The sequence below is a fragment of the Hippopotamus amphibius genome, chromosome X (genome assembly GCF_030028045.1).
Source record: "Hippopotamus amphibius kiboko isolate mHipAmp2 chromosome X, mHipAmp2.hap2, whole genome shotgun sequence".
NCBI lineage: Eukaryota > Metazoa > Chordata > Mammalia > Artiodactyla > Hippopotamidae > Hippopotamus > Hippopotamus amphibius.
This window is the reverse complement of record NC_080203.1, coordinates 47509705-47523315: the sequence shown is the minus strand read 5'-3', so window position 1 is coordinate 47523315 and position 13611 is coordinate 47509705. Positions and strand designations below refer to the sequence as shown.

The 13611-nt window shown below is 39.4% G+C and overlaps 1 protein-coding gene across 1 annotated transcript in view; it reads right to left on the bottom strand.

Moving 5' to 3' along the window:
* Positions 1-13350, bottom strand: part of BTK (Bruton tyrosine kinase) — a 28492-nt gene extending 15142 nt beyond the window's left edge. The window contains exons 1-5 of the mRNA XM_057719083.1: positions 13220-13350; positions 5069-5238; positions 4422-4520; positions 2448-2516; positions 873-954 (exon numbers count right to left, since the gene is read on the bottom strand). Of these exons, the coding sequence (XP_057575066.1) occupies positions 873-954; positions 2448-2516; positions 4422-4520; positions 5069-5209 (391 nt within the window). The 5' untranslated portion in view covers positions 5210-5238; positions 13220-13350. The remainder of the gene's footprint in view (positions 1-872; positions 955-2447; positions 2517-4421; positions 4521-5068; positions 5239-13219) is intronic.
* Between the last annotated feature and the right edge of the window lie 261 nt (positions 13351-13611).

Sequence of the window (13611 nt, the reverse complement as noted above, 5' to 3'; positions counted from 1 at the left end):
TCCTTGGAAAATACTTAGCCACAATGAAAAGATGTACAGTGCTTTCTGGTACAGTGCTTTACAGTTTTCCATGTGCTTTCACATACATTACCTCATTTGAACCTTAGGACAACCCTGGAGGTAGGTACTGTAAGCATCGTTATTATTCCTCTTTCAGAAGAAGAACCTGAGCCTTAAAGAAGCTTGTTGGCCTACTTACCAGAAGCCACCCAGCTTATTAGTGGTAGAAGAAGACTTGGAATCAGGTTCTTTGACCCCAAGCACTCTCATAATCATCTATTTAATTTTTTTGGAACTAGATATTTCATACCTAGGATTCAAAACATTGAAATAACCATTGAATTCCACACCACAGCACACTTGTAATTGATGTAAAGAATGGGACTTTTTTTAATAAATAGGGAAATGGAGTGGCCTACAGTTACAAAACTGCATTAAAGAGACAGTGGTAGAACTGAGTTGAAACTCTTAGTCTAGCACATGATCTTTCATTCATATGATGGAATATCAAACTAAATTGCATCACTAGTATTGAAGAAAATACAATATTTCTACCTCCCTCATTCTCTCTCTCCTGCCTTCCCTTCCCCCTCTATTCCTTCTTTCTTTCACCTCCCTCCTTCCATCCATTCTTTTTTTCTCTCTCCCTTTCTCCCTCTCTCCTTCCCTCCCTCCTTTGCTCCCTGTCCCCTTTTTCTTTTCTCTTTCTTTCTTTCCTTCCTTCCTTCCTTCCTTCCTTTCTTCTCACTTTCTCTTTTCTTTCTCTCTCCTCTCTCTTTTTCTCCCTTTCTCCCAACTTTTCTCTTTCCTTCCTCCATTCCTTTCTTCCCTTCTTTCTTTAGAAACTAGTTTATTTTCCAAATAATTCTCACCATTTTTGAGCTGGTGAATCCAACGCTTCCTCAGTTCTTCAGTTGGGGAGAAGACATAGAGAGGCCCTTCATCATATACAACCTGGGGCAATGGACACACAGACTTCAGCAGTTAGGAGTCAGGAAAAAAAAGAAAGACTTTGAAGGAACTAATCTTAAGCTTCAGCTTTGTGTAATGATAGTGGAGAACAAAAAAAAATGCAGGGTCTTCAGTGAGCAGTGAGGCTGGGGTCATGTGAACCATCTGAAGAATTCCTGAACAATTCATATCCAGGGATGTAGGACTTAGAATCTTTTAGCTTTGTGAATACTCCTAGGCCCTCTTGACTTGTGTTTCAATTTGTGTGTAAACTTAGTTTATAACCTTCAGCCCTTGATGGAGACAAGATTTTTGTTTATCCAATGAAGGATATTTTATGATCTTACTAAACCCTGAGTTTGTATAGAAGATAATTGAAGTAATGATTTATGTAACAAATCTTGATTAGTGCATATGGATTATATACTCCATCAATATGGAGCAAGTTTTTAACTCATAGCTGATTTTCACCCCACTGCCTAGCAACCTCCCCTTGCCAATATTAGCCAGAATAAACCAAGTTTGGAACTACAGACCTACTTCAAAAAGGGTGAAGTATATATTAAGCATTATCATCAAATCAGTCAGTATCTTTTGAGCAGCACACATGTACAAGGCATCGTGCTAGGTGTTAGGGAAATGTACAAAGCATATAAGATGTGGTTCCAACCTTCACAGACTTAAGAGACATCATAGTGGATTCTAAAGTCAAATATAAGTTAATTTTGAATTATCTGCTTTTTACCATTATCAACTAGCCCAGTCAAACAACATCAACTTATTGAAAGACAATGGTGGTAAAAACTGTGTCTAAAACACCCCTCCTTCACAGGTTTTGTAAACTTTGTTTCAGTCAGGGACATGAACAAGATCCTTTTACATTTTTCTTTTTGCTTGTTAGTCTTGCTGTGCTCATAAATCCATGACAGAAAGCCCCCTCCCCTGAGACTTTCCACTTCCTTTTCTGGCTTTCACTGTTGCAGAGACTGCTATATTCACGACATGTGGCCTACAGAGTTCTCAGGACATAAGCAAACCAAATCGGAGATTGAATCTGAAGCTCTTGCTCTCTTTTATGGCTTGCATTACATCTACCAAGCAGATGTCTATGTGGCTTTTCAGTTATTCCATACTAGAATAGAATTTAAATTTATATGTAAGTCTAATAAGCCTTCCCCACACCGAACTTCCTAATACTAATCCTTCCCTCCCCTTTTCTGTCTTTTCAACTCACATGACCACCATTAGACAGATAGGCAGAACCAGAAGGAAGTGAAATGCTCACTCACCAAACAGAGCATCTTTCTCAATGCAGTTGCCATAGACAAGACACACCATAGTAGAATTAGTGTCATTATGGATTCTCTTTGAGGTGTAGAGACTAAAAGAAACTATGTTCGATTGGAAAAATAGAAAAGCAAACACTCACAGACCATGCCATCCCTAACGATTATATTACAGGTCTCTTTGTGAGCTAGTGAGAGAAAATACCTCACCTGGAAGGGGTAAGGGAACCTTTCAATGATTGAAATCTGCTCCATTTCACTGCATTCTTCTCCCCTTCTCTGCAATGACAGAAGAAATCATAGTTATTGGTTGATGCATTGCTCTTTTCTAGATTTCCCTAGGTACTGGGAGTCTTTTGCAGTGGTTCCAGAATATTCTTCTGCATGGCCAATGCTAATCCTTAGTGATTGCTTGCTATATCCCAGTAGGGACACATATCCATAGGATCCAGCACATACTCACTCAAAAAAAAAAAAATCTCAGGCATCTCAAATTATTCAGGAAAGGGAGTTTACTCAATAAATGATGCTGGGACAAACATTTAACCACTAATATTGTCGGGGGGGGGTGTAGTTAGGGTAGCTATTTCACACTCTACACCAAAATAAATTCTGGATGGATTCAAGAGCTTTATATAAAAAAATGAAAAAATGACTAAGAAAAAAACATAACTGCCTATTTATATAATTTTGTGAGAGGAAATGCCTTTCTAATATAATGCTAAAAGTTAGAACCATTAAGCGAAAGATGAGCTAATTTGATAACATAGAGTTTAAAACCCAGTATGGTTAAAAAAACATAAACAAAATTCAAAGATAAATGAAAAATCGGAAAAATATTTTCGACAAATGTTATAGTTAAAGTTAATATATCTAGATCTCTTAAAAAATACTAGGAATAAGGTAAACATTTCAATAGGAAAACGGTCCAAAAAATTAACAGGCAATTCACAAATGAAAAAATATAAATGAGCTGTAGACATATAATTGTTCAACCCTATGAGTAACAAAAAAATTGCAAAATAAGTCAGCAATGAAATATTTTTCTTGGCTTTCAAAATAACAAATATTTAAAATATCTGGTGTTGGAAAGAATGTAGAGGAATGGATACTCTCATACACAACTTGTAGGAGTATATGATATTCAAATTCTACTACAAAATAAAATAGAATAAAACTATAAAAATAACTAAAGCTTACAGATTTCATAAAGAAAAGAACAAATATTACTCCTAGGAAGTTACTATAAAGAAAAGAATAACAAAAATACATAAAGATGTATGCAAGAATATCCCTCTCAACATGATTTATGATATCAAATAATTGGAAACAACTGAAATGTCTAGTAATAGGAGACTGGTTGAACAAATTACAATATATCCATGATAGGGAATACTATACAGTCATTACAATGATTTTATTAAAGAGTATCTATTGTCATGGGGAAAAGTTTTCATATATTGTTAAATTGAAAATGTAGGTGGCAAAGCAAGATGTGTAGTACAATATGATTCTATATTTTAAATATATAACATATATACTAGTGTGAGTGTATGTGTTAATGGAGAAAAACTTCTGTAAGTCCATACATGAACATGTTAATAGTTGTTTTAGCTGAATAATGAGATTATGCATGATTTTATCTTTTTTTGTGCTTTTTTTGTATTCTGCAGAATTTCTATAATAAATATGCATTACTCTTGTCATCAGGAAAAAAAGTGATATTTAAAAAAATCAAGTAGGAAATCAGTAGATGTTTTGTCCTGGAGGGGCTCTGGGAGATGAGAGAAGAAACAGTGAGCTATTAAAGAATCTCATGACTCAGAGCCCTGGGGTTCTGGCTTTCAGACTAACTAAAGCCTGTAAATCTGATCCTGGTGACCAAGGGAGTAAAACCAATTATCTCTGATCAGTCTGAAAACTTGATGTGATGTCATCTTAAAATGGGCGTTACAGGTTTTCCAGGTTAAGTGAATTGTTCTGCATCTGGGGAAAAGATGCTGAGACTCAGCATAACCAATATGGGGCAGAGTGAAGAACATATAAGGGAGCTTTATGTGTCCCTAACTACACAGCATCACCAATTTATTTACAGAGAATTGAAGTGTTCCAAGTTTCTCAACTGCAACCTCCACCCCGAATCCCCCACCCCCGTGCCTGGTTCTAACAATGTTCTCTTCTCACCGGAATTTGTCTTTCAGGGGGAGGATTTTTCTCAGGAACCACTGTTTCAACACAGGTGATCTTCTCAACATCTATTGAACCCTTCTTACTGCCTCTTCTCTGAGAAAGAGAATGAGGAAGAAAGTGGAGAAAGAATAAGAGCGATTAAGCAACCCGATGATTAGATTTCGCTATCTCATCATTCAATATAGTGAGGTGACACCCACACTCTATATCAGGACCTGTCATTTTGAAAAAATGAACAAACAAACAAAACCCAAACAACTTCCAGATCTATTAACCTAACCTTTTTTGACTACCAGGTGGAGCACAAACACCGTAGAAGAGTGGATGACTTTGTGTGCCTTTAATATAAAAAATAAGGAAGCAATTTCCAAGTCTTGGGTTTCGTTCTCAGCAGTCATTTAATGAGTGCTCCCCAACTGCAAGAATCCATGGTGAGATTTCCCCCATAGATTCTTAGCACTTTTGAATTTTTTCTCCAGTATGACTGTAGCTAGTTCTGGGCTAGGAAACATTTTGCTGAGTTTGAAGTGTACTTGTGTCCCTTCCACTTCCCTGCTCCAACCAAAAAGGATCTACCTCCTCCCCAAGGCAAATCTAAGGCCAAGTTCTTAAAACTCAGGTTTCACAGCAGAGAAACTTACCCCACGTTCAAAGTCATATTCATAGTAGGAAAGTTTTTGCACCGTCAAGAGAAAGAGGCGCTTCTTGAAATTTAAAGGTGATGTTTTCTTTTTCTGCTGGGATCGCTTCAAAAAGATGCTCTCCAATATCACTGCAGCCATAGCTTCTTCTTTCTGGAGCTCACTGGGTGCTGTTGATAATAAAAGTTCTTGAGGACCCAGCACATTGATCCTCATCCCTCCTGGTTCCCCCTCAGCCTAGCCACCTAGTTTCAAATGAAATAGAAACGTTCAAAGCTAACAAAGAACATTCTTCTTACTTTGACGTCCTCCTTCCATAGCCTCCATTTCTGCCAGTTTTCAGGTATAATGGATGCACATTGAGTTCAGGTGATTGGTTGTACATCACAAGTTCATATAAACTGGGTTCTTGTGTAAGGCAAAGGAATGCTCTGGATATCAAGTGACATGTACCCATATGCTTGGTAATGTCTAGAGGCAGCTCTACACTAACCACCCTTTTATGATATGTGCAGAATCTGTGAACAGTAAAAGTCTCTGTGCAGCTGTTGACCCTGATATCCCCAGAAGGGATAATGCAGGTGCCAGAGCTCCACTGAGGCAGATATTGGACTTTCAGTTCCCGGTTTCCTAGACAGTGAATATAATTTTTCATACATTGTCCCACTGGAGTCTGTAACCAAGGGGTCTAATAAGGATACGGAGGCTGCACCTGCAGTTATGGACCTATACTAACTGCCACCAAACTGATTTTGCCCATCACCCTCTGGCTGAGCTACAAAGGATAGAAGCTTTAAAGTTCTAAAATTGAAAAACAATTTTTGAGAGGCAGTTTTGCTTTGATTTTGCTTTTCCCTTCCTTTTTGCTTAGATTAGTTCTTTCAGACAGCATCATGCAAAAGCGATGCAACTGTCTTACTCTTATAGATGTCATCTGTGATGATTTATGAAAAGTAAATTGTTTAGTCTCTCCAAACTTAATACTTCAGAAAGATTCAGTTTAGGTAACTGAAATACAGAAAGGCAAAGAAAGTTACAAAAAGTCACCACCGTTTTTTTTATTCACACAAAACACACAATTATTCACTTAAATGTACGGCCATGTATTACTAATCCTAAACCTTCATTAGAAAGATAAAGTGAAAATATAAGTACTGCCACAAAAACAGAGCACTAAAAAAATACTGAAAAAAAAGTCACCAAATCACCAGCCCTTTTCCCCTCAAGTTTTGTTGGAGGTAAGTTTTTTCCTGAAAGGGATAGCTTTTTTTTTTTTTTTTAACCAAACTCCTTACGATTTTGGTGGCACCATGGAAGCGGAATAAAGTCAGTAGTTTTTTCTACTTGTCAAGCATAGGTTATTTCTCACACGAGAAAAGCAAGGGAATGGTTTTTTATCGAAGCCTCAGGCTATCCACACCATTATTTTGCTCTTTCCTGTGGTGTAAAAGGTTCTATTATTGTACTGAGGAGACAAAAATAGATTACAGGAACACCAGGCGTGTTCAGAATGATCACTTTGTTACTTGTCCATCATGTGGATGCCACTGTTTTCTGGTGATAAACTTGTTCAATTTTTTTATAAATGATCTTTTGAGAAAATTGGACAAAGGAGCAAACCTTTCCCCACACCCTACCACACAGCTCTCTTCCCTGATTCCCTGGTTTAAATGTCTCTCACAGGAGTGACAAACAGATAAGAGTTTACAACCAACTACAGTTCTATCTAGCATTCAGATTCAGCTCAAACCCCAAAGTGATTTCTTTTAACATTAAGATTTTTCATTTACTCAGAAGTAGTGGTAACCAATAATAGTCTATTCTCAGGAACTGCCAACTCATTGAGTTCCCTGTATTAATATCACATTTGTTCTCACGGTAAATTCCTATTAAGTACCCATTCACAATCAAAGACCCAGAGAAGACAAAATCATACCCTAAAGAAATTGAGTAGTATGACCTGTAAATTGGATCAGAAGCATCCAAACAAACCAAGTCCAATTGTGCCTCTTTGAGCTGAGTAAAGCACACCCATCATTTTACCTTTAGTTTTGTTGCAAGCTTTTGGTGGATACACTCCCTGTTCAGACCCAGCATCTGCTTCAGTCTTGGCCTCTGCTCTTATTTCCTATAAGATAGGTCCTTCTGGAAGCTGCCTCTGTTCTTTTATTTTTTAGAACAAATCCAGTTTGTACAAGAGGAAGCCTTCCTCTCTTTCGAGTGTCTGTGTTGGGGTAGGGTTTAGTGCTGGTCTAAGTATGAGGAAGTAAGTAAGCCTCTCACTAGCCATCGCCCCTCTGAGCATGGGGTGAAATGGCCTCTACCTCTAGATCATTGAGCTGGAGGACTGCTAGGATTTCCACGGCCTGGTTGCTCCCTCTTCAATTGCTTTCCTCCTATTCCTTGTGATCCATTCCAGACACACACGGCCTGAGAATGTGGTAGTTCTTCCTTAGTCACCATTGGTCCATTTACCACTAATGCGAAAGGAGAGGCATCTGCTTTTATATCTTCCTGAAGGTTGGTGTGTAATGGACACTCTGCTTTAGAGGATAGTTGCAGCTTCTTTAGGTACTTATTGTGGAAGGTCCTAATTTTTTTTTAACAATTTCAGCAGCCCACAGAGTCAATCTGACCACAAAAGGTGCATGGTGAGGGCTGACCCTGCACCTCACTCAAGTGGTGGGGGTGGGGGTAGAAACGGAAGTGACATGAATGTTACACACACACACACACACACACACACTTCATATAGAGAAAGAAAGAGGAGGAGAAAAATGAATAGAAACACACACACAGAGCTCTTCATTTAAAATATAAATTTCCAGTGTTATAATGTTCTCTTTATTAAACTACAAATGCAAGGATTTTCACACAGCCACCTTTTGCAGCCTCACAGCTCCTTATGGAACAGTAGAGTTCCAAAACAGAATGCTTAGTGGTAAGAGTTCAGCCATTTTCCAAACTGCCCTGTGCCAAGGAATTAATATAAATAGCACTTGCACAATTGGTAAACTAAACCACCTTTGGTTCCTATCTTTGCTCATGCTAAGATAAAACACTATTAGGGACAACATCAGGGCAAAAATCAGAAAACAGCCTATCTATGATTGGGAAGCGTCCAGGAGATGCTAGTTAGAAATAAGCAGTCATAGTTCAAATAACTACTAAGCCAGAATATCCAATAAGCTGCATTTTGTGTTTATTTTTCCTTTAAAGCATTACTTAATTGCCCAGCAAGATTCTAGCCATCCCCTTTTCTCCCAAGGAGACTGGAAGGGAACTCCTGCTTCTCTCAGTGCAGTCCATCCATCAGACATTTTACACACATTCTTTCATTTATTGCTCACGACAAACAAATGAGGAAAGTGAGACTCATGGAGGTTATGTGACTTGCCCAACCTTATCCATTTGTGAATCCACACCCTTGTTGTTTCTATTGTACCTCATTGCCTCCCAGAGGGATATTTGTTTTTTGCCTTTAATGAACTGTGATGCCATCCATTTCAGCACCCTGTCATCCCCCATGGCTATCATCAAAGAGCAGTGGGGGCAGACCCCTCTCCATCTTCTAAGAACATTTGGCAAAGGAGGAAATGGTGGTTAAGTATAGGGGATAAGTAAGAGAGAATTTAGGATCCAGGGGCACTTTCCTCTGCAATATTCCTCTAGGCTAGAAAGGATGATATGTCCCTCTCAATTGACAATAGCACTTTTTCCCACATGAGGACTCTTCTCACTTCTGCCAGGGTTTTCTTACATTTTCCTTTAAATGCTCTATAAGGAGATCTTGTTTAACTGGTAGATTTCTAGAGTTGCCAGCTGTTTTTTTCTTCATGATTTTTCGTTGTTAAAGGGATGAAAGCACAGGGTTTGGGTGGAACACCAACTCTTTGTTCTAAGGTTATTATTGCTTACTGTGAATATAAAAGTTTGCTTGAATGTACTGTCTTTTATATTGTGAAATATTGCAAATAGGCAGAAAGTAAAGAGAATAACATTATACTCATGTGCTCACCACTTAGCTCTATAGAATCCTAACATTGTGCTGTTTTGTTTCTGGTGTGTTTTTAGAAATAAAATACTATTCATACAGTCAAAACTCCCTTGTGTACTCTTCCACAGTCTTAGTCCCTTCCCTCTGTGGAGGTTACCAATATCCGGAATTTGACATTTATCATTCCTAGGCATGTTTTTATATTATTACTATGTATGCAAGTATCCAAAGAAGATATTTAGTATTGGTTTACGTTTCACATTTTAATATGTCTTACATACTTTTCAGCAACTTATTTTTTTTCTCAATGTAATGTTTTATGATTTATTTATCATGGCAGCTCTAGTTCATACATTTTAATTCATTTCGATATGTATCAAGTATTCCATTTGATGAATACACCACAATTTATCTATTCTCCTACTGATGGATATTTAGGTTGTTTTCAATTATAAATAATGCTACCGTGAACGTTCTTATACATGTGATCATAGTTTTCCACTCTCAGAATGAATTCTCAGTTACTTAGACAAAGTGGCAAACCCAGGTCCGGCTTATGTCTTGGACTATGCACGTCATGTAATCCATTGTTCCTTTTCTAGTCACATCTTCCTGAGGCTTTATTAGGATATCTGGTAGAATTATCAATGGTCTCTAATTAGAGTATAACTGATAGGCCTACTAAAAATCTCTTCTCAAGCCCAAGAAGCATCTCTCAGGTTTTGAGATTTTGATTGAGAATTCCCTAGTCTTGGAACCAGAAGAGAAGTCATCATTAAAATAGCATACCCATAGCAACAAAGAGCCATAATTACTCTTGTTAAGTTCTCATGAAGCTCTATTAAGGCCCCAGTGAAAGCCAATTATTTGATGATGTGTTTCAGGATCAGTGCTACAAGTGACCAAATTTGTGTTGAAGACTTCCAGCAAAATCAGTTTTCTGGCTGCTGGCTAACCAGGGAAATTCTCATCTACTGTAACCATTTCTAAGAGGTCTTGGAGCTCTGGTTCTTCTTCAGCATTTCATATTGTTAATATTTTACGATTTTCTTCTGTGGTTTTGGAAACTTCTGAGTTTCTGTCATCTCTACTGCCCTGCACTAAAGACAGTGGATTCTGGCCAAGTAATGCTGAAAAGGAGAGCCAGATAGCCAATCTGCAAGTTTACACTGAGCATCAGGTTGGTGGTAATACTTTCAGCATTGCTCCTCTGCCCTGAGGGTGACTGCTGGGGTGTCCATCTTTCACTCTGGACTTCTGTGACCCTTTGGCCTTCTTTTTCAATTTAGTTTTTGTTTTCCCTGGTTTAAACATTTTATTTTTCCCCTCAATATCACAATAACACATATTCATTATAGAAAATCTTTTAAGTGCAGGGATATTAAAAAGAAAACATCAATTATAAGCTCAGTATCCAGAGGCATTAATATTTAGGCATATTTCCATCCATTCTTTTTCTCTGCATTTTTCTGACTATATTTGAGATCATATTGCACATACGATTTGCAGTTTGCTTATTTTTCTTAACATTATCTATATAAGTATTCATCTAGCTATCCATCCATCCATCCACCCAACACACATTGTCCTCAAAATATCTAAAGTTCTTATTTAACGTTATCCTTGATTATTTTCCCATAGTATTAGAATCTCTATATAAGCATAATTTCCCAAGTCAAAAAGTTTGTATATTTTGCATTTTGAAATATATTGACAAAATAGTTTCCAGAAACATTGGAACCAATTTCCACTCGAAATAGCAGTTTTGGAAAGCCTGCTTTTCCCACACTTTTGTCTCTTTTCTGTTCCATTTCTAAGCAGTTTTTTTTTTACTCCATTTCTATCACAGACAAATATGTAGGGATGAGTTAATAGACTACAGTTCATTTTCACTTCTGGGAGCCAAGGCAGTAAGAAGAGCTTCTCCTCGAAGTTCACCTAACCAATGTTAACCCTAAGGGCATGTGGTAATGGCTCGCACAGAGGGAGGTGGGAAGCCTGGAATTAAGGCTTTTGTGTTTCAAATGCTCTCCGAACACCCTCAGTCAGTGCACATGAACCTCCAGAGAAACTGAAAGTCACACGTGGCCCATTTGTTTCAGGGTCCTCAGAGGAGTTCTCTCTCCCCCTCCCCTGATGGCTTCATTTGCATAACCCAGCAGCTTTGGAGTGAATTAGGTCAAGATCTGTCTCTAGCTTCTTACTGAGAACTGCCTCACTGAAAATTCTAGCTCTCCCTTATTCCCAGGAACTAGCAATTGGATATCAGCATGGCATCCATGGGCAAAAAGCAGCAGGCATCTGATAACTCTTTGGAGAACACCCAAACTGGTTTTCAAAAGCTATACGTTCCCCTTATAAGTAAGTCACTTCCTGGTATGGGTCTAGTCCACTGAAAGGAAACTCTCTATAGGAAATTTGCTCGAATGGAAATAGTAAATCATAGTGATGATAATTTTAAATTGCACCAAGACTGTAGAAGTGGATGGAAATTTGCACTAGTTCTCACCATGAGGAGTTTACAAAAGATTCTAAACAAACACATCATTAGCCATAAGCCACAGGAATTCGGACTTTAACGCAAGCAGATAATTTAAATACTCTGAATATAAAAGGGGTCAGAATAGACCAGATAGGGCTAACACTAAAGGATCCTGTTTCGGTAGAATGCTTTAGATTATTTAGGGTATTTGCATTTGTGGCTTATTTGGTAGGTGACATTGTTTTATCAAATAACTGAGGCTCCAAGAGGCTGTAGCACCCTTGGTCAGGGGCTTGGCATGCAAAATGAGGGAAGGAGCAGAACCAGCACACAACTAACAGCACAGAAGATAACCCCTGAGCTCTATAGACCCCTGCCTCTGAACTTTGCTGCTGCCTTGACTCTGGAAAGGAACAGCATGAGATAGAGACTTTGAGCTTGGAGAGCTGGGTGGCTGGGAAACTGGACCGGGATTCCATTTGGAGGTCTAGCAGCTCACCCAAGGATGTCTTGGTCAGGCCCAGCAATCCCTTTTATTCTAAATGCCACATTATTTGTTTTGGTGACCCCAGAAGGTCTCAGGCAGAATAAAAATAATAGCAAACATTGAGATAGGAGTACTGACTATTGCTGGGCCCTATCTTAACTACTTTACATAGAACACACACTGTTCACAACGATCCTATAGGGAAGGCAATAAGCAAGTGGGGGAAAGGGAAAAGGGAAAACAGCAGGGGAAGAAAGGGGCAAGAAGAACTCAATGTGATTCCACAGTTATTCATTAGGCCCTGATTCTATTCCAGGGATGGTAATGAACAAAATAAAGGAGGGGATAAAGAGGAGGGGATCCGGGTAGAGAAAGGAGAAGGAGGAAGAGGAGGAGAAGGGGGAGGAGGATGGAGTGGAGGAGAGGAGAGGAAAGGAGAGAAGAAAGTGACGAAGCCTAGAGAAAAGAGAGCCGTGCACATGGCAGCCAATGGTAATAGGAAAAAGCTTCTCCGCAAACCCAGAGGTTGGCCACAGTGTCTGGGCTGAGGCTGAAGGCTGCTTTCTTCTGGCCTAGTCTTTTACCCACTGTTACCACGAGGTTGGCGCACACAGTCCTTTCAACAAGCCAGCTCTGATCCCAGCAAAGTTGGCTTGATGCAGCCTGAGGCTTTACACCCGGTTTAGCCTTTTCTTAGCCTACAGAGCTCAAAAGCCTATTGTGGCATGTGAGCTTTGACCATTTTCTCAGAGAATCTGCCTCTTAAAAATTTCTTCTTCTAAGGGTCTCATTGACACAAGTATCCATTTTGGGTCTTCTGGCAATATTTGACCAAAGGGCTTATTTTTATCCTGACTTCCTTTGCCACCAGCAATAAATCTTACTTTTCTGCCAAATTGTGCAGAGGTGGCTCTTTCCAACATCTGCTACCTGTTCAGATGGTCACCTCATGTCACTTTTTCCTCTTCTTGTTCCCCCCACAACCTCCTCAGAAAGGACCCTTCCAGCCCCTTCTGATCATCTGAAGGGACTGCCAGGGCCTTGTGCTGATGACACTCCCACCCTCCGTCAGCCTCCTCCACCAGCAGACTACATGGCACCAGCCACGCTTTCTCTCTGGCCTTCAAGGGTCCCATGAAAGGTACTTGCTGCTGCTGCCCAGCCCTTGCCATGCCCCAGACCCACCTCAGTCCTGACTTTAATGCAGGTAGCTTCCCGGATGCATTGAGATGCCAGGACTTTGAAGGTGGGACTCGATCTCAGAAGACACTGGCCCTGGAGACATATTCTTACAGTCCAGAGAGGAAGGACAGTCTGAGCAAACCCCACCCTTTCACAGCCACTCAGTTCCCTTTTTTTGTTTCCTGACTTAAACCAATGTCTTTTTTTTTCTTCTTCTCAGCAGCATGGTATCTGGTTCCCTGCTGCTGTCCCTATTCCACCCTCCCCCCCAGCTGTCCCCGCCCTTCATTTGCTTGGGACCTCTGACACTACTATCTTGAGTCTGCTCTGAAAGAACCCTTCTCAACATTACTGGGGCCACTGAGGCTCTAGACCAGGCTGAGTTGAACAGACAC